At 34.2% G+C, this 22,342-nt stretch overlaps 1 protein-coding gene across 3 annotated transcripts in view; it reads left to right on the forward strand.

The window, feature by feature from the left end:
* The window catches only part of LOC145673427 (mitogen-activated protein kinase p38b-like), a 95,363-nt gene extending 74,033 nt beyond the window's left edge, over positions 1–21,330 (forward strand). For 2 of the 3 annotated variants that reach the window (XM_081743123.1, XM_081743122.1), the window contains exons 9-10: positions 2,628–2,801; positions 9,688–21,330. In XM_081743123.1, coding sequence (XP_081599249.1) covers positions 2,628–2,801; positions 9,688–9,761 — 248 coding nt within the window. In that variant the 3' untranslated portion in view covers positions 9,762–21,330. The remainder of the gene's footprint in view (positions 1–2,627; positions 2,802–9,687) is intronic. The other variant, XR_014128768.1, reaches the window with a different exon arrangement.
* Positions 21,331–22,342: the final 1,012 nt, after the last annotated feature.

Here is a 22,342-nt window from a genome sequence, read left to right on the forward strand (position 1 = left end):
CGAATGTTCGCAGTTCCCTCTCCTTTCACAGCACACATTTCCTTTGCAGCTTCCGTAACGTTTACTCCTTTCTTCCAATAAAGTTGCAACAGTATACGAATACCCACTTGATCAAGTGTCAAGTTTGACCGAAATGCGAACATACTATGACGCTGTCTACGTGATTGTTAGGATGATAATTGGTAGTACGTGTTTTCATATTGTGCGCGTACTTTATTTGATATATCGTTTGCTGTATATTATTGTTTCAGTTAGTTGATTGCGATAATAAACATTTGTTTGACTGGACGTTTCAAAGACAATATTTATTAACAAATGTAATTTGGTGAGCATAGAGGCTCTCGATTGGTATGTCATGTATAGTGTAGTTTGTGTATGGATTATCAGAATAAATAAGGATTAGATTTTGGAATTGGATTTGTATTTTTAAGTAGTACATTTAGACTGTTTGTGACTGCTCTGTCTGTTCGTATCAAATATCTGAAATTCTTTGCTTATGTATAATCCAGCGTTTCTTTAAGTTATTCGGCTCAAGGCTAATTTAATACACCTAACCATTATTCTCAAGATATAACTTTACTACCAAAGTATTTATACCTTACTAGCAGAAGTTTAGTGCTACCACTACTATTTCGGTTTTTTTTTTTTTTTTTTTTAAATAAAGTAATTAACAGTGATGAGTAACATGAGCTCCACGTCGTATTAACTTACGATGCTTCTAAGTAACAGACACATGACATTCGGATAGGTTCCGAACGAATTTAGACTCATTCTGATAACTTCAGGTAGAAATATTAGATGTCAAACAGGAAATATCTCTCGAACCCATAGCGAGGGATTGACGATCCTGTTACAACTGAATTCAATTTTATTATTAATAATTGGAATGAAAATTGAAAGTATTCGTTATGGTATCACTTGCAGTTCATTTTCCACAAACTGATCCAAATTACCGTGCACTACGATTGTTAACTACCCTTTTCATCTTGATATAGCAGTTCTCCATTTTTATATCATCTATCTCTTCCTCCCTTATTTTCCTTCTACCAGATTTTGAGTCATTTTGTTTCGGATACAGTTCTATCTAGTTTTCTTTGTGTCTGCTATTATTCCTAACATTCTTTTTTCTATTTTCTGTTGTATTTATGTAATTTTCTCCATTTTTCTTTACTTTTCGAAATCTCTTTATGTACATGTTTTTGCTTCATATAGTAGAAGACGATTGGGATGAGTCCTTATGCTTTTCTCCTTCCTAATGGAATTTTCCGTGCCTATCCATGCTTTATTTCCCGGTCACATTTTGTATCTTCACTAAGAACACTATCATAATCTCCTTTCTCCTCTGAAAGTTTTATGGTTGCCACGGTTCTTTTTGTTTTAACTATCCTTTTATTTTTATTTTTAGTTTTAGTTGTAAGTATTCATCTTAATCCCATTTGTTCACAGCGTATGCTCAAATTTTCTAGAATAATAGCAATATTTTAGATTCATGATAAAATGAAAAAAAAAAAAAAAAGAAAGTGTACAGAGTCCGTCAAAAAAATTATACACATTTTAACGTAGTATCTGTAAACTTTTTTTCTTTCTTTTTTCGAAGTTGGAGCGAATAACGATAGCAATATGGTGTCAACATATTTTCCTTACTTATACGTTAAATGAATATAAGACAGAAGACAGTGAATCAAAAAGCCTGGGCCATTTCTAAATTCATACATGGTTGGCTTTGTATCGGTCTACAAAGCAATTAATAATGGATACACTAACCAATCTTTCGTCACTCAGTTAAACATGTGCTGTTTAGCAGGCCATGGCCCTTTATAGGTATAGCAGTAAGGATTTTAGTTTGTTATGTAACATTCCATGCAAAATCCGCATTAACATACAATTTCAGTAGTAACATTTTAGTCATAGATACAGAGGTCACTGCAAATTTTTTATAAGAAACTTAACTAAATATTTTTTTTCTCTTTCTTTACCCATATGAATCTTGGATTTCTCCGTGTTCTCTTTTATTCTTTAGCTAGATGAACGCCAGTTCTTTCCACGGTGGAGGGGGAACTATGTATATAAGAAATATTTGAAAGGTGTGTATGATCCCCTCCACTTAGGATGCGTGCTTCAATTGAAATGGGATGGTGAAAATCCAGATCGACCCAAGTGATAGAAGTGTTCGCTCGTTCCTTCTTTGTCCAGTTGCCTTTGTATGATTTGCCCCTCCTCTACTGTTTTGAATTGGTGGTTGAACGTAGAATCTCTGAGTTTTGTTCCTTTCCTCACTGGCATTGTTGGTTTATGTTGAAAGTATATTAGAAACAATGGAAAATATTTTATGATGTGTAAGAGTCAAAACGAATAATATTTAAATCTAATAGTTAGTGAGTGTGTTGTTACAGTGTGAAATTTTGAACTTTCCCAACTATCTTGTATACACATTTTAATGAAAGTAACATGATAAAAACCCGGTTTGAGGTAGGTACTATCTACGGTCAACGATTCATGTCTCTAGCTGATCACAAACAAGAATTTTATTCAGTTTTGTTAATATAGATGTTTAAGAATGGCTTTGCTATTATGTATAATTGGATTAATGGTGGGCAAAATAATATTCTTTTCTTTTTCTTTAACAGCAATTAATCTGTTAGAAAAGATGCTTGAATTAGATGCAGATCGTCGCCTTACGGCAGAACAAGCACTAGCCCATCAGTACCTTGCTCAATATGCAGACCCTTCGGATGAACCAGTATCAGCTCCGTATGATCAGAGTTTCGAGGACATGGAACTTCCAGTTGAAAAGTGGAAAGGTTTGTTTACTGAGTTAATAATTGTATGTATCTCTATTATATCCAGTGTCATGATTTTATTTCAGAACATCTGGCTTCTCAGGTGTTTTTAGCTCCCGGCGTAAGCATACACGAGCTTATAGATTTTTGTGAAGAGTTGCTAATATAGCAGCACCTTCTACATTAAATTTATTAGGAGAAATTAGTTTATTGAATAGAATTGTTGGTTGTTTCATTCTAGGTGTATGCGTGTGAGACACTTTATTTCTCGGTAATAAGGGCCGAATATAAACCAAATTTATATGGGCAAATAGCCTGTGGCCAAATGGATAAAAAATACTATATTCAGTGGCCAGGCTCTGCTCGGCTTTGCTCGACTCGCCTTGAATGTGGTGCTTTATTTCTCGGTGACTATTGGCCGGATGTGAACGAAATTCGGTGGGCAAATATCTCATCGTCGAAGGAATAAAGATAGTTATATTTGGTAGCCAGGTTTGGCAGAAATAGATTTGGCTCGGGTCACCTTTTGTGTGGTGCTTTATTTCTCGGTGTTGCGGCACGGTGACTGAGTGATAGAGTGTTTACCTCTGGTGCGCGGGGTCCTTGGTTCAATTTCTAGCCAAGTGATTTTGTGGTGGATAACGTGTCGGTGTTTTTTCGGGATATTCCTGTTTCCTCCCACATTCTCATTCCACCAATTATTCTATCATCATTCACTTGTCTTAATCATCGTCTCCGTTAGCCTAAAGGGCATTTTTTCATTTCTCTGTAACTCTGGCTAAATCTGAACCATATTTGGTGGCCTGGCTTGTCTTGTATGTGGTATTTTAATTCTTGGTAACTACAAGCCGGATCTGAACGAAATTTAGAACGGGCAGGCAGACCATTATGTAAGGAGTAAAGATCGCTATATTTGGTAGCCGGGCTCGGCCAGGAACAGACTCGCTCGGTTCGCCTTGTATGTGGTACTTTATTGCTTCGTAATTCTGCTGGCCAAATCTGAATCAAAATCGGTGGAAAAATGGGTCATGGCCAAATATATTTTTTGTTTTTGTTTTTGTTTTAAAATACTATATGTGGTAGCCTGGCTCGCCTTGTATGTAGTACTGTAATTCTCGGTAATTGCAAGTCGGATGTGAACGAAATTCGGTGGGCAAATAGAACATCCTGTAAGTAATAACGATCGCTGTATTTGGTAGCCGGGCTCGGCCATGAAGACTCGGTTCGGCTTGCCTTGTATGTAGTACTTTATTTATTGGTAACTGTTGACCAGATCTGAACCAGATATGGTGAGCAAATAGCCCATGTTTTAGGAAATAAAATTTGCTGTATTTGGTGGCCAGGGACAGGCTCAGTTCGACAGCAGGTGTGTTCCACAGCTTTGCATGTTGGGAGCTTCTGATCTCTGTTCACTTCGGCTTGTTTTTTGTTGTTTTTTCTCTTTTTTTCTTTTTTTTTTTTCCACAAATCATTAAATTCGGTTATATTAGCGCTGTCAGTTTAATGTAATGATTTGTGCAGAAGCGCCGAGTATGTTGATTTTTATGATTTAAATTTGAGGTTTAGCTGCTCCTTCAATATACACAGTAATTATTTATTTGGCATCACAGCAGGCTTTTGTCGAGTTACAGTGTCGTAAAAGTCAATATGTTTAGAAATAAAAATAGTTTGCTAGCTACGTATTGGTTAATGGTTTCCGTTTTTTGGACGGTAGAATTGGGTTAAAATTCCTGTGAAAATGTGGTTCGAATCAGACGTTAAGCTATATACGGTAGATTCACGTTTCGTAAGAGTTCGATGCTGAAGAAAAATTAATCTCCAAACAAACAAAAGTTTGTGTGCATCTAGCTTGAATCAAACCATATTCTGGAGTATGAATTTTGTAAGTAACTTTGTTTTCATAGCTAAGGTGTCTATAGTTTAGTCCAGCGTTTCTCAAACTGGTCCGTGGACCATAAGCGATCTTCGATTGATTGATTAGTTGGAGTTTAGCGTCCCTTCGCAGCACCGAGAATGTATAAGTGATGGACTTACAGGTTAAGGTGAAATTCCCACTGCCGTAATGCGTTCAAATTTTAAAGCTCTCTAAGCGAGAATCAAACCTGGGATTCTGTTTAGCAAATGCACGCGTCCTAGCTACTAGTCAGAAAGGAGGGCAAGTGGTTCTCGAGATCTAACCTTGTGCTTCTCTAGAGTGAACATTAGTGTAAAAAGATCCCAGTAAATTGCATAACACACACCGTACAGTAGTTGAGAATCTCAGACATATGTAGATCATATTCCAATACAGTACAACCTCGTTTATCCGGTCCTCGTTGATCCAGATCTCCGGATAATCCGATATATATATATATATATATTGAAAATGTAATATTCACATAGATAATAATTTTAAACTATGATAGAAGGAACGTAACTATAAGTACGGCAAACGTTGGTTTTTATTTTGATTAAATGTACAGTTCCTGCATAGATTGTACAATAAATTATGGTAATACTGTACATAAAATGCTTTTTGTCGAGTTTAAGAAAGCTTTACTACAGTGTTACAGAACGTTGAAGTGAATTGAGTCTGCAGTAGACAGTGAGGAAGAAAATGACATGGTCGAGGATGGAGCGATCACACAGCAACAGCAGACGACACATGTGGATGCTGCGCACCAGCTGACAAACATTATGGCGTACTTGGAGGGTCAACTCAACCACTCCGGCCGAACTACTAATGATAAAGCGTTTGCGTGGCCGCGCTTCATTCAAACGCCGCACGTGTTTGAAACAAAAGACAGTGAACCAATTCTTTGTTAAGAAATGACATGAAAAGTTATCGTAATAAACGATAAGTCTGCTTATTTAAGGATTTGTTTTGCTTATTACCCGGATTATCCGGATTTTCGATTTATCGCATTGCCTTTGGTTCCAGTTAGGCCGGGTAAACGAGGTTGTACTGAATTATATAATGTTTCATTATAAAATATTCATGATAGCCTTCAATTATGAAAAGGTTTGTTTCATACTATTTTTTTAAGAAGTCCACTAATAAGGGATTGTAGTTATTATTTTTAAAATATAGGTATACTGGCATTAACATACGTTCAAAGAATTAAAAAATGCTTTCGAACGTGATAGGAATATGGTAGTTCGTACAACACTCAGACTAATAAAAGTTGTCCCTACTTGAAAATAGTTCGAGTAATTATGGTTTATTCAATACACCTGCTTCATTCTAAGATATACTTTTCTTCTATTAGTGGACTTATAAAGAATATTGTTCTGTGCTTTGGTTGCACGTTGAAATTATTTATCACTATTCACATTCTGTTCCCTCTTACTTTTAAACGGCAGTAAGCAAAACTATTTGTATTTTCCTGCTACACAAGAATCCGATTAGTTAGTAATTCTGTACTCCCACACCCCAAAGGGAGAGGCATATTATACACATGCTTTTTGAGTATCCTGGATAATGGAAAGAGGATAAGCATAAAGCTGGCAGTGCGTTGTAAAACACTGATTTTCTTGCTGTCATACAGTTTTCTGGGCAACCAATGATTATAGAAATCGGTACAGTAGCACGAGTAGAATTCATTAGTATTTATACATGCCCCTTGTTTTTTCCCCACAGCATCGCGAAACCAGAAGTCATCGATTTTCTGAACTTATAAGCAGAACACACACCTCCACAGTTAAAGTAGCGCTGTAAGGACTTCTGTCATAGTGCATGCTTAAACGCAAAACATTTATTATTTCATTAAGCGCATTTGACATAAATAGTACTAAATAATTTGTAATTTGTTGTGTCTTAGTTTTATTTTGTTTTGTGGTAAAGTTATGTTTCTAGTGATGAAATGTGTACGTAAGGGAACGTGCCTCAGTAACTTAACAGAAAATGAAAGTGATTTAGTTACACATAGCTTTGTTTATGGCTGTTTAGGTTGAAAATTCTTTTGAGCGAAGTATATATAAGGTATCCAATTTTGTGTTGAATCGTAATATTCCTGTTTTTGGATAAAAACCCGATTCCCAAAATATGAATAGATTACGAAATTGAGAGTGAGTTTTTTCTATAACACTGCACTGCTCTGGGGAATTAAATGAGTATTTCAAGTACCGATATATGAAAAATGTAGATTTATGGCGTTGAGTCAAACTAAAATCCTAAATTTAATCTAACTTTCCAGGCTGGTCTAATGGCTAGCAAGCGCACCTTTGGTGCACGGCTCCCGGATTGGATGCCTGGTAGAAGAATATTGAACGCATTACGGTGATTCGGAGTTCCACCTTAAACTGTAGATCAATGTCTCAGATAGATTCCGTGCTGAAAAGGGAGCTAAACTTTATCAAACATCAATTTACTTAATCTACAAATAAAACAAAAGAGCATCCAGAAAGTGTTTTACGAGAACATACTTTTTCAGCACATACGCTAAGCTTTGCCTAAATATTGGCGTGTATTTTTCATTAGTATGTAAAATACAAAAATAGTAGCCGCTGAAGTTTACTTTCAGTGTCTCACAAATATCATTATAGGCTACAATTGATGATTATTGTCTAAGAATATTCAAATGTGCTAATGCATTTTGGTATAAGAAGGCACCAAGGTGAAGTGGGAATGTCCTTTCCCCAGAAGCTATCATCAACTTTTGGCTTCCAAATAGCCCTGGAAAATGTCAGCTTTTAATTGAATATAAGCCAAGATCTATTACGGATATAAATTTAAATAATACTCGATTGAGTGCTCAGTTTTTTAATTTACGGTATAGTCACTAATCCGGACCAAAGAATCATAACTATCTGAAGGAAGAAAATTTAAACGAAATAATCGAATTATAAGGCAAAAGAGATTAAAGATTCCAAATACATTGCAGAATTTCATACTCAGGAACACGCTACTTTGTTTTGCAATATATTCTCAGATGTAAGTCACATTTTGGTTTTTGAGTTTAGTTAACGTACTTGCGTATAACATAATTTTCCCACACAAAACAAATTGCGGTTGCTTAGATTCAAAATGAGTACAGTTCGGACTCCCATTTTTCTGCCACTGGAAAGAAAAGAAAAGTACACTTAAAAGAAGAAAAGTGTATTAGCCTATGTCCAATCAAAAAATGACTTACGTTTACGGTTAAGGTACATGTTGATTGTACACTTAAAAGAACAGTAAGTTATTAATAATAAAAACAGGAAATTTCATTAAAAAAAAAATAAATAACAGGTTGATCATTTACCAAACTAATTAGTTTAAGAAATTAAACTATTATCTTTGTACATTATAGTATGTTTATAAAATGATGAAAGAGACTATGTTTGTGACTTAATACCTCTTGAACCACCGGACTGATATCAATCAAATTTTCAACATAGGTGAGGTTTGGGCCTGGGGTAGTTTTTATCATTTCAATTTGACGGTACAACGTAGAGGAAGGGGAGGGAAGAGATATTTAAAAATGATCGAAAATGACCGATGTTGGTGTTGATTCCATAGTTTGCAGGCCATTTAAATCCACATTTAACTTGGGGAGGAGGGATGTATACCGAGTGTTAATGAACTATATCGACAAACTGTAAGAGGTGTTTCCTCACATCAAAATAAGAGAAAAAGTTCATATGAACCTGTGTCGAAAAGTACATAGTTTCAGAACTAGGGTTGTTCAAAGTCGCGAAAAAGCCAAATTTCAAGAGGTCCTATTTCGAATTCCAGAAACTGTGGATGATCGTCCTTATCAACGTAAAGAAAGTCACACATATGCAATCCAAAATTCCATATTTCATTAATTTTCAGTGGGTGTATAGAGTATTCCGTACAGGGTGAAATTCTCAGACATGCTATCAACCGAATTTTGAGATATGCTTTGACTTTATGATTGGTCCAAAGTAGGCAGACGATTAACCTTGATAGCAATGAACTCAGAATCCTTTGGCGCGATGTCGGAAGTGTTAAGGATCGTCAGCAGTACGGTTTCTCGTACTCGGAAAAACGCATACTGCGATGTTTACTTTCACGCTTATAAGTGAAGAAAACGTGAAATATACCATGACGAAATACATCGCACCACACATTATTCCGAACACAAAAATACATGTAGCTGCCGGTTCCTAACACTTCCGACTCCCCTCCGAGTCATTGGATGTCCATTGTTGTCAAGATTTGCCTTCTGCCTACTTTAGACCCTCCTTGAAATTAAGGGTATATCTTGTATACCTATTGAAAATTGACGAAATATGCACTTTTGAATTGTGTATGCGTGGCTTCCTGTATGCTGATAAGGACCACCATCCACAGTTGCTGGAATTCGAAATAGGGCCTGATGAAATTTGGCTTTTTCGTGATTTTGGACAGCCCTAGCTCTGAAACTATGTACTTTTCGCCATAGGTCCATATATATATATGATCGAAAATGACCGATATTAATGCCGAATTCATAGCTTTCAGGATCGCTGAGATAGACAGTTACACGTCTGATGCGTTTTGAATCCAAATTCAACACCGGAACTTTGGGTGGGGAGTATATATATATATAATCTAAAATGAGAGATATTAGTGTCGAATCCATAGTTTTCAGGGTCGCTGAGACGAACAGCGATACTTCCGATGTCGTTTCAATCTAAATTCACCTCTTTATGTCCAAAAGAAATGTATTCTCCCCGTGCGAAGAACGAGTATTTTGCTAGTTTATTATAAATTCGTGGAGGTGTCTTAAATGTTTGTGATACTCCGATACATTCTCCGTTTGCAGATTTTTCGGATAGAGTTAGAGTTATTGATGAACTACTGTGATTATTTTCATATTTTCTACAAACGTATTCTGTAGTTTGATACTCAATGTCACATTCATTTCAGTATTCATAATTGTTTTCATGTATTTGCATGAAACAGAAAATATAGAATATGTAATGTATTATCTGTTTTCAGAATTGGTCTACCATGAAGTTATCAACTTCACACCTCAACAGCTTCATCAAACAGAAGAACAACAACCTTCCTAGTCATCTGTTAAACGTTTTGCTTCTGGAGTTATTCATCAATCAAAGTAATATGTGTTCACAAGATATGGTGTTTGATACTGCTACCCCAATAACCGAAGAGGATTACAGTTGTGCTGTATTTGTAGTTGCATTAGTTTTGTATCGAATAGTTTGACAAGTTCTTACGTGGAACCCTCAAGTAGAAATTCGTTAATTCGGGGCTCGTAGTGCTGTGAAAAATTAAAAAAGAAAAGTTGGGCTGTTCAAAATGCATCAGATGTATAATACATTTCTTTTTATTTTTAACATGGCTTCGTCGATGAATTAATGTAATTTGTATTATAACCATTCTGCAGTTTCGTATGAAGTATCTCATTTTGTTATGTTTTGTTTCTATGTCTAAATTGGTCACGTTCAGGTTCACGTTAAAGCTTGTATGTATTATACAATATTCTGCACGCTTATCATGGAAGTATTTTGCGGATATGCACATATATCGTAAATATTTTTATTTGTATCCATGAAACTTAGTTTGTATTACATTTTTGCGTACAGATATTTTGTTGTACAGTGAGCACAGCAAAATCATACATGAATATTGCAGATGGTATGCTAGTATAGTACTTTTGTCTTCATGCTCTCTTGCCTTTAAGCCTTGAATCTTTGATGTATTATATTGTTATATCCAAGTAAAGCAAAACAAACCCGGTGTGGACTACTAAGATGCCTAATTAGCTTTTGTATGAGACTCAAGTTTTGATTCTCTTGTTTGTTGTGTGAATGAAATCGGGAATTGCAAGGTCTGAAAAATAACATAGTGTAAATAGAAGCAGTTGTGAAATATGAACTTCCGTTTTTAAAATAAATATTTCTTCTGTTTCGTATATAAAATGTAGTTCATACCCGTGGGATGCAACTTTTAAGTCTGAAGCAATGTTATCTCCTGATGCACTTTCAGCCTATAAATGATGGATCGTTGTTTTATTTCGACATTGCGTGTGTATTCAAAAGAATAGTAGTAATATTTGCACAATAGTTGATCTCGATATGAGGTATTTTCTTTGTAATGTTTTCTGCAGAAGTTCGTGCATTATATACAATACTTAACCAGTGCCCATGCATGTGTTCCTTCGTAACACTTTATTTAGTTTCTAGAAATGCTAAGGTGTTTACCGTTTACAAAATGTGAAGTATTGTTGCTGATTTTTTGGTGGAAAACGGGCCTAAGAATTCATACCTCATATGAATCAGGCCTTTAGGCATCAATATTTGTTTTGTTATATTAAGAAGAAACGGTAATCATTTCACTAGAACTATCTTCCACAAAATTCGTGAATATTTCTATTGTAAACATTATTATCAATTATTCATATTGCTCTGAGTTGAAGCGTAATAGCTTTAACCATGTCTTAATGTCTTGAATGTTGGAACTGCTATTAACACTCCAGGGAACAGTTGTAATGGCTCATCGAATGTGTATGTTACTCGAGGATGAGCTTGCTTCTCCGTTCGGACCACGGAGTTGATATGACATCACTTGAAGCATCAGTTTCTGAAAGAATAGTTATGTTGAAATTACAGAAGTTCTACCACATAGAACTTAAAGCGTTATTCCTTAACCAGTAATGCTTTCTTAAAATGACGCATTAACGTAGGATATAATTTTCTTCCAACTTCTATCGCAAGCATTTATGCTCTCTAACTACCGTACTTACTAACGTTCACTTCAGAGGCGGATCTAGAAGAAAAAACTAAGGGGGGCAGCCAGGACCTAGACTATGATAGGTATATCATGAGTTTACTATAATCTTTCAAAAATACAGGCCCTCCGGCCCTGGGCTAGATCCGCCACTGGTTCACTTTTTGTTGCTCTTCGTTATGACTTTCCTTTCATTTAATTTAGCTACGTAAATTTATTGTTCCTAAATAACTATATATACTTGACACATGTTACTACAATATGTGAATATACTGTCATGTTAAAAAAAAGTAAACATCACATTACCAGCTCCTTGAGTTCTTTACCTTTACCAGTAGGTAAAGTGAAGGAAACATGGCATATTCTTCGTGTGATAAATTCGCAAGTCTGTGTTTGAAAACATGCAGATATGAAATTTTTAAAATAAAATTTGCGAGTAGGGTATTAAATACAACGCAACATTTTTTTTTTTTTTTTAAAATCATGACAGTATATTATAATGTTCTTATGTATGTACAAGCAAACGAAACAAAGTAATAATTTGACTTTCCTTTCTGTAATAGACAGTTTCAATTAGCAGTGAATATCAGTCACTGGAATAAACGCAAAATATCTCACACTTGCTCTCTTCTTTCTTGTGTTTTTAGTACGTGCTTTAGCTTAATTATACACATCGTTAATGTTAAAATTAATGTTTTATCGCAAATCTTTTCAGCTATATATTTTCGCTTAGTCGTCTCAAAACTAAATAGAATGAAACAAGCAAAGTTCTGTTTTGACACGTATTAGATAACAATTAAACAGACACGTCTTTCAAAGTTACTGCATGTTCATATTTGTTAATCAGCAAGAAGCTGATTTATGTATAAATACTACGTAAATGTGAAGGTTATTGTATTTTGTGTTACCTGTGTGCATCATCATAAATCAATTCGAATGCATACTTTTGTTACATACTTAAAAAAAGGTGTATAACACAGTTTTGAGTACTTTACCTTCATATTTGTTGCTTTTACTGTTGTAAATAACATCCGTGGTTGTGTTTCCTTACTTATTTTGAGCAAAATTGATAAGAAAATAATGTTTTGCTACAAATATACAATTTTGATTTTCATAAAATGTGGAAGTTTTCATTTCCAACAAAATTAGGAAATATAAATTTTTTTTGTAATAGTAAATTTACTGAAGAAAGTCTGAAAATTTTAAAGGACTTCTTTGTGTTTTGCTTGACAAGCCTAGAAAGTTCAAATCTTCATCTTAATGCTTGTCAACAATAGAAGCTCAGGCTGGTAATAGGAAATGAAAACACGGTGTGTTGTGAGAATTGAGCGTTAAAGTAAATATGATGAAATATTGTCAGCCCTAATGATTTTACTTCCTTATTGACGTTAATAATTATGTTCGTATTTCCCACATTCTTAGTAGCTATTAATCTGTTACCAGCTAATTTGTATAAACCAGAGTTGGCTACTTCTTTATTTTATAAATCAAATATTCTGTTAGTGTATCTTCCTTGTGAGAATAATAAAAATAGTATATGTAATTTTTAATATTTTTAATAGCCTACTACGTTGTGGTAATTCATCATTATGCAAATATTGGATTTACAAGCACGGGCATTATTAAGTTTTTTGATAGATCTTTATTTTATCAATGTTAATAGAGGGACAATGTATGAGGCAATATATGAAATAATAAAACCTCGGCATAATACAAAGTTGTGAAATTGTTATGTGACAATAAATGTATTAATGTAAATAAGAGTATTTAGATATGTTAACTTTCAGAAGCACAGATTTTAACTGTAAAAAATACATTTAATTTGTGTACTCATCAAGTAACACATGATTTACTTTATATTGTTACTTTATTGGATATGTTCTGACTTTTTGGAATTCCAATTTATTTTTTATTTTATTTATTTTTAATAAAAAGGAAGAAAGGTTATTGGTAACTATGGCCTATACCTATCGAATTCTAAGGAATTTACAGTTCCTAAAATAATTCATCATATAACTAGCAGAAGAAAATAAACTCATCCTGACCATTTCTAAGACGTTGTAGAGTGCTGCATGTTCAGAAATAGGTAATGTTTGGTAAATTCCGTATCTGCAATAACTTCCTAATAGATGGCCAGTTGTTTGTAAAAGAAATTTTGTCGGAGATTTAATCGACTTTTGAAAGTAATTATATACAGTCACGCTCAGAAATTTTGCAGTCATTGCATGTATTTTGAGTCATGTATTTTTATAATTAGTTATAGCTGCATAATCTTTACAAAGATTTTGTCTGCTTTTGTTCCCTTTTCTAATGTACAAGTTTGGTGCAAGACGTAGATAGGAGTATATTGTTTTATTTTGGAGCGTGACAGGATAGTGGTATTAATAATAATTTTCATAGAACAATTTTGGGCACAACTTATACTAGTATAAAAATGAAACAATTTATCTCAGATGGGCGTGTTTCCTATTCAGACCAATTTATGATCCCAATATTTCATTTGCTAAATATTCTGTGGACAACCACATTTAATTGTTGAGGTTGAGCAAATAATTTAAGGGTTCTCTCAATTTCAGTATCGATTTCTAGGTATTTAACAAAAGGAAGATTGAAACAAAGTACGGGATGCAGGATATTCGTACTTATGTGTTATAAGAAGTCTGCAGAAAATTTGCTGATAAAATTGGCATTATAAATTGGTCTGAATAGGAAACGCGCAGCTCTAAGGTAGGAATTCTTTTATTCAAAATTTGTGAAAGTTATTTGTTAGTGATGATTTGGCGAAAAGATCTTGCATTTTTAATACGTATAAAATTTCTGTGCATTGAAACTATATTGTCCATATTATGGTTGTGATAACTGTAATGTGTAAGTATCGTATAAAAGATATAATAATTAATGAAATTGGAGTTTTGGGGTTATACGCCATATATGTAAAAGGAAGCATTCAAATGGTAAACAGCAATAGCTAATTAGTGCCTTAAAATATGTCTAACCTTTTAATATTTTGAGAGTTTATTTTGATGTTGCATAAATGTGTATGAGTAAAGGCTGAATTCCGTCAGTTACCCAGGAGTGGGCGTGAGTGAAAGGCGGAACTTGGTAGAGAATAAAGTACTTTGTTTCAGCCATAGGGACCCTGGTTTGCGACCGCGATGAGAGAAATGCTTGTACTCGCGTTTGAGCTTTATTTCGTGAAAATATGTTAAATGGTTCTTAAGATATAGACCAAAACAGATTATAATATACGACAATTCGTATATCTATTTTTTTTTCTATCTTAACCTTTTTGTCAGCATCAAGGATGTATGAGACATTGACCTACAGTTGACGTGAGGTCTGAACCACGTGTATTCCCAGCGGAAATGAAACCTGAGTCCACTCGTGAAAGGCGAAAACGATACCCATTTTGCATTATTAGTTCTTTGCTGTGATCTTCGCTAAGTGCCATTGCCATCCGCTTCCAGTTATAAGATGGAATTCAGCCTAACATTGGTTTATTTTCATGAATCTAATTCCATCTGGTTGTTGCTGAAAAAGAAAACAGTAATGTGGAACATTAATGTATAGTTTGATTCTCTGTTTCATAAAAGTGTGGTAGACTTATTTTATCAAGTCTCCATTATCAGTCAATTAGCATAGAGCTGAATATTATTCCATTAAGTTTGCATCGTACAAATTTAAATGTTGGTCGCAGTGGCTCAGTGACAGAGCGCTCACCTCCGGCGCATGTGGTACCTGGTTTGATCCTAGCTGCCGCCGAGTTGGCTTTGAGTTGAACAGAAGCCGTGTGCGTGGCTTTTCTCGGGGTTTTCTTGTTTCCTCCTACTGACTTTTCCACCGTAATTATCCATCTCATCGTCACAGTCTTTCTTAGCCTTACTGCTTATTTGTGGAACATTAAAAAAAAAAAAAATGCATAATTTTAATTAGTTCGCTTGGATTCAGCCGTAGTTAGTTTCTGAAAGTGCTAGATTGAAGACCCATTTTACAGTGCTACTATGTCCATTTATTCAAATCAGTTGCTGTTGAGTACAAAGTTATGAATTGTATGAAATGTTTGTTTTAAACGAATAACAATCAATGAGACAAGCCCATCCTTAGAGACTTGCCACCAAAGCATAAGCGGTTAAGTGTATCTGCTATGCATCAGTTCAGAAGAGTAGTAGTAAATTAGGTTCTATAGTCTACGTCACCCGAATTGGCATGTGGCATCAGCCAATAAGCTTGCAGTGCGCTGTTACTAAACTTTCAGGGAGAAATCTAATTATTCATAATTGATTTTTTTCATATTTGTGGACAATTATGAATGATTAGATTCCTCCCTGAATGTTCAGTTACAGCGCACTGCAAGCTTATTAGCTGATGCCATACGCCAATTCGGGTGACGTGGACTATAGTGCAAATATAGAGGAATAGATTATAACGGTTATCTTTATATAATGAATTGAAACGAGAAAACAATTGAGCATCATTGCTTCGGGTACTGGTCTCACATATATAGAATAGTAAAATATATGTTGTTTATTTAGTTGAAATATTGCATATTCCAGTTTCCGCTGAGGCTATTGATAACTATTGCTATTGATAACAACAAAACATCTGTCTGTTATTTATGCCCCTAATAGTTCAGTCAGGTTAATAGATAATGTTGGCTGCGCTGTCTACTACCTGACGCCAAGAAAGGGAATTTTCAGATGAACCGAAGGCTTGGAGGGAACAACTAGTAAATATACTAACAGCAACTACGGTGGCAGGCAGCAGCGTTTACTATATAGGCATACTCTCTGTATTTTAGTTCGTCGCTAATCGAGACTGTATAAAATGGGAATACTATACTTGTATGTTAAGTATTCGTAAGGAAATTTTATGGATGAATTTCTTAAATCCATCTTTGTAAATAATACTAATCTCTGTACACTTCGCATAGTTTTTGCGTTTTAAGTGTTGTTCGTTGGTGCCATTTTGTTCCTGAATCTTGATACGTAATTTTTGAAATTCCAATTTGTAAATAGAAAAACTTGACTGTTATTAAAGAATTGTAAAGTTTAAGAAATGACTGAGAAATATAGGTGAATTTTTCAGGTCTAAATATCATCTCTATTTTTATGATTATGTACACCTACTCACATTCGGAATTGTACTTGTTGTCTCTCTCTGATCAAATTCTGTATGCGTAAATATATACACTATTGTGTGCATATTTAATCAATTGAGACAGAAAATGTTTTAAATGTTGGTAATTCAGTTGTTTCCAAGAAACTACGCAGCAATCATTTATTCCTTTGAAAGTTAAAATGTTTGCTGCATGTAGTAAAAATAATTATATGTTTAGTAGATAATCTGGTTTTGTCTTCTGTTGGTAGGTTTGATATAAGTATAGAGTTTAGTGACGCTATAGTCTGGAAAATTATAGATTACAGGTGGAATTCATCACTGAATAATGAAAGAAACGGTTATGAGGTATCACATAAGGTATTTGTAAAATAACATGAAAGCAAAAACTACCTAAATATTCATTCATTCATATAGAGGAGTTTTAGTCATAATTGTAAGGAAGTAACCTCATGTATGCAGGAAAAGCCATTCAGTCTATCCGCATATTTTTGCTTCGTTAGTTTCTGGAAATTTTACCTAAATATACGTTGACGAAGCAACGGTACACTAGCTTTTGCCCAATAATTATAGGCGTTGGTTAATTTACGTGAATACCCACAATCGCTGTTACCTGTTCCGATGAAGGACCTTACCCCATACCCCTCACCTCATACTCTTCACCAGGTTGTATACACACAAAAAATGTTTTTAGTAACTTACGTAAGTATATATATATACACACAGAATAGTACACAAGGTGTCGATTTCGATTCTCGGTGGAAGAACCAACTTTAAACTTACGTCTCATAAACTAACAAAGGACGTAAATACCCCCAGTCATTCAACCCCCAGTAACGACTGTGTGTAATCGTGCCCCTAATCTCAGGATGAATTGGTCTTTTATCGGAAATACGAAAGTTTGTAGATTTTAAAATTACATTATCATATATATTCCTTACTTTGTGCATTTCACTACGTTTTTTTTTTTTTAATTTATTTATTCAGTAAACTTTATTCATGTAGAAATCTTGTCTTAAAGAGAATATATTCACAACAACTACTTAATTCTTCTATTAACCTTTATTCTTAATCTGTGCTTTTCTGCAACACAGTTCTCTATATCAATCGTAATCCACAATTACACTAATCCTGTTTTCACAGATCAAACTATATCTTCATAATATGTACAATTTTAATCTATCTGTGTTTGCACATGCTCTTAACTACGTAACAGTCTGTGTCTTATTTGTAAGCTTTTTGTGCCGTTCCCATATCTACAATTCAGTATTTTTGTTTCAAACTTACTAGTATTCGTGTATCTGCAATAGTTTTATATACATCAAAGGGCTCACTGATGTATGTGGGGAGAATTATTTTTGTTTCATTGTATTTAACCGACATCATAACCGCGGTTTTGATAGTGATTTAATTCGTGGTTATTTCTTGCTTTTTAAACATAAAATTCTTTTATATGAGGTTAATATTACTTAAATGTATTTTGTATAGTTTGGAGAGCAAATTTCCGTTTTACAAATTGAGAAACGTTAAATAAATAGTACCAAAATTTAGATTTCTCGATGATCTCAACGAATAAAGAATACTTCTCTCATAATAAACTAAGGCATTGCCTAGGTAAAGACATCAAAATTATGTCGGTAATATACAGTCCGAAAGCTTCTGATTATATTAGTGAATAAAATGGATTGCTAATGGTACTGAATGAATACAGTGAATAATATTTTCTATAATAGCAAATACAGCTTCTATTGATAAATGGAAAATGGGCTGTTAAGAAGTTTTATGCTGTGCCAGTGTTTTAGTAAAATAGCATGTGGAAGACTGTTATATATGAGCGACTCGGTTGAACATAATGGTAAGCGGCACTTCCAGTGAAATTGAGTATTAGGCAGAATGGGTTGGGGATCGAATCACAGAAAAGTATGTAGGTAGTTTTATTTCGGAAGTGAACCTCCAGAAGGCAAGGAAAGTTTGCTGTGTGTCATTGCATTGAATTACATGGGAATGGTCAATGTGACATACCATTATGTTCGGCCGAGCAGCCCATATTGATTACAAAACTAGTATTTCTTGATAAAACAAATAACAAGCAAAATGTATATATTGAAAGATAAAAGTAAAGGGTATGTCCTGATTACGATTATGGACAAAATAATTATGGAAACAGTAAATAACTAACTGGTTCATACTTGCTTTGCTATTTTATACAACTAAACTAAAAATACAAATCGCTGAGCAAGACATTTATCTAAAAATAATACATTCATAACAGTTTTTGCCAAGTAACTGAACATATTGGCTTGATCAGACACGGTAACAAACAAGTGGAAGGGAAAGAGGCCAAATTTATTGAAAGAACAAAACTGTGTTATGAATTGGAATGCAGGACTTAAAATTGACAAACAGTGGGGCAAGTTATTGAGAAAAAAAAAAGTAGCTTATTTTTTTGCCAGATCACGGAAGGAAAGGGATTCCCGTTTAGTTTCATTTTTGGCAACTTCTATTATGAATAGCTAAGTCTGTTCTGACCAGCCAATAAGCGTTCAGAACTAGCTTCTAGGATCCTTTCATATTTATATGCAACTCCCTCTTGTTTGTTACAGTGTCTGACGAAGTCTATGTTCACTTAGTTTGCGAAACTGTTATACATTTTAAATAAATATTGCTTTGCTCAGCGAGTTGTATTTTTAGTAAATAACTGTATCAGGCTTCTTCCAGTAACTCTTTACCATACCCTCGTTTTCTTTCTCATCGTCTATTCTTTTTCTACGCTCTGAAGACGAGATGATAGTTTTTAAAACTTGATAGTAGTATTTAGTGTTTTCGCGGTGCTTTTATTCAGAAGCTTGATAGTATTTAGTCTTCCGTAATGCTTTTGTTCATAACTTGTATCGCTGTAAGTAACTTTTATCTTCATATTATTTCGGTGTATTTATCAGATTGATTTTCGCAAAAATATAAGGTTCCCAAGTTTCCATTGTAGTTCCTGCCTTCAGATGTGAAAGGGCCATGGCAACAGTAACCTTTTGTGTTTGTTTCTATTTTAACAAATGTGTCGGATTGACAACTGTCGGAGAGAAAATTTTGAAGTGATACCTAGAATGACTGTTGAAAACAGTTTTAAAATAAACTGTAAATTATCCTTATTTTTGATAAGAAATACTTGTTAATAATTATTGTGACAGATGGAAAAGTATTCTTTTAAGATAGTGTATAGTGCCTAGGCGGCGGCAGTAATTCGATAAAACAAGCAACGATTTGTGCAGCCACATAGTCGAATAAAAAAGTGCATACCATTTCCTGATTCAGAAGTTCCCAGGTATGTTGTTTCTGAATGGATTTTGAAATATTCTTATATTTTGTTTAAAAAATATGATTTCTTTAAATCAGTAGAACCAGGACTCAATCAGGTACAAGGTTACTGTGATCTGGTGATAAATGCCCGTCTGAAATACGTAAATTTGTTCGCAGACTCTGTGGGTTTTCTTTCACTTCATTACTGTTAATTTTTTGATCATGATTCAATTATTATCCTTCCCTTATGTCCTATAGAGCATAAACATGGAATATCGAACTAAAGATTCATTTCCTTACATTTTAAATCAGTCATTAGTTTGTAAAGCTACTCGCACAATAAGCATTCCCAGAGAAAAAGAGTATGGACCTTTTCATTCGACTATAAACGCAATTTAGAACATAATATAAGTAAAATGCAATTTGAAATAGCTAACAAATTGTTCCAACCACTAAAAGGGAAAATATTGTGACTGAATTAAAATAAAATAATGCTAATCTCTTTAACAAATCATTGGTTAAGAAGAAGGGTGCAAGGTATCGCTAGAATAGTTGCTACGTATAATAATTTTACTTACAAATAATGACCTCTATTTTTCTAATGTAAATATGCGGGATGAAACAGAAGTCGCGCATCATAGGGTTAAACATTTAAGTCCGCAGTAGATCATAAATATATTCAAAATGAGGGTTTTCAAATTAGAAAACACTTGAAAATTCTTTAACAGCATAATTTGTGACCTAGGTCAGTGATTCCTAACTTCTTAATGACACTAGTGAACGTTCAGTACATTGCGATGAACTTAGGTTAGGTACTGTACTATTAATGTATATCGAGCTGAAGGGCCTCGAAATAATAATCAGATGTGTCGTATAACGGTCAGATTTATAGACCTTCTATACCACATAAAATTTATTTTTAATTTCTAATATTTCGCGACACGCCCCACGGGGCTGCGACATGCCTGTTGGGAATCACTTATCTGAGTTTATTTCATAGTTTTAAGATAATGAATGTTCAGGCCTGGTGGCCAATTAATTTGATTCTCATCCAGTCAATTTGTTGTGAAATCTTGTATTGAGAAAATAGCTTTCATGTAGGTAAAATATATATTTAGTGCTATGTTGCGTGATATCCAGTTACTCTGTATATAATGGTGCTCATGAAACACATGAAATGGAAAAAAATCGCATAACTACTTCTCTTTCGTAATTATACTGAAAAGTATGTTATGCTAAGACTGAGTTGTCTTTTGTTTGCCAAACCGGTTTTTAACTGTGTGTTATTTGTTTTGTAATGTCCTGTTTTTGTTTATACTGTTGCAGTAATATATTTTTTCTTAGATACTTTAACAAATGTTTTGTGTGTACACAGTGTATATGTTGATTCACTTCTGTCATCACAAAGAGCTGTTCTACACATTACGATGATGGTTAACATAGGAATACAACTTTAACTTAAAATAAAAAGTTTTTGTCTAATTTATTTTTCATTTTGTAAGTACTTTTGTTACTTGAGAATCTTGTCCGTCCTATTATGTCTGTAGATCATTCAAAGAATGTAAATATAGTATGGAAACAATATGAGGAATTGTGAAAGAGAAAAATAATTTGATATACACCGTTATTGCAAACGGCATCAAGATTAGTCATTCAAAGGTAATGAACTTTGTTTCTCCGTACAAAGTTACTTTATGGCTTCTGTTATCACTTGTTACTTGTTTTAGACACTCCTATTGTTTTTTTCCTTTCTTCCATACCTTTTGTCGTCGTGATAATGGCATCCATTGTATGTGAAATTAGAAGTGTACACAGGCCATTTAGCTAATTCAGGAGTTACCACAGGCAATTATATATATATATATATATATATATATATATATATATATATATATATATATATATATATATATATCAGGTGTTCTAGAAATGGCGCCCACGGACCACAGAGCACTATTCTACAACTCAATATAAAGCGAAAATGCTATATGAAGAAATACCCTCAGCGGCCTCCTTCAGCCGCTACAGAGAATTGAAAATTCACAATGTGGCAACATTGTAGATTAACTTTGAAACATAAGCAGTTACTCTAAGAGTTTTCATCAAGTAGTTACATCGATTGTTGCCAGATGGAGTTACAGCTGACAAGTGCAGAGTAAATGGAAATTATGACATATTTCATAACAGTCATATTGAAGATATCTGAGAATTATATCGAACATGCTGATTGGCTGATCATCTGTTTCAGCATTCTTCATTGGCTAATCCTTTCTCGATTTCAGAATAGACTGTCATTCCCCGTATTTTCCTTGTCGCGAAGATATTGATACTAACGCCGTCGGTAGCGTTAGATCATGGTCCAAGAAAAGACAACTAGAGTAATGTATGTGCGTGTGTGTGTGTTACACAACTGAGGCAGCGGAGTGATACAGAAGCAAGTCTCGTGTTGCTAACTTGTTTAACGTCATAACAATAAAATCCATTTGTAGCAGTG

The sequence above is a fragment of the Thermobia domestica genome, chromosome 16, assembly GCF_964235325.1.
Source record: "Thermobia domestica chromosome 16, izTheDome1.hap1.1, whole genome shotgun sequence".
Taxonomy (NCBI): domain Eukaryota; kingdom Metazoa; phylum Arthropoda; class Insecta; order Zygentoma; family Lepismatidae; genus Thermobia; species Thermobia domestica.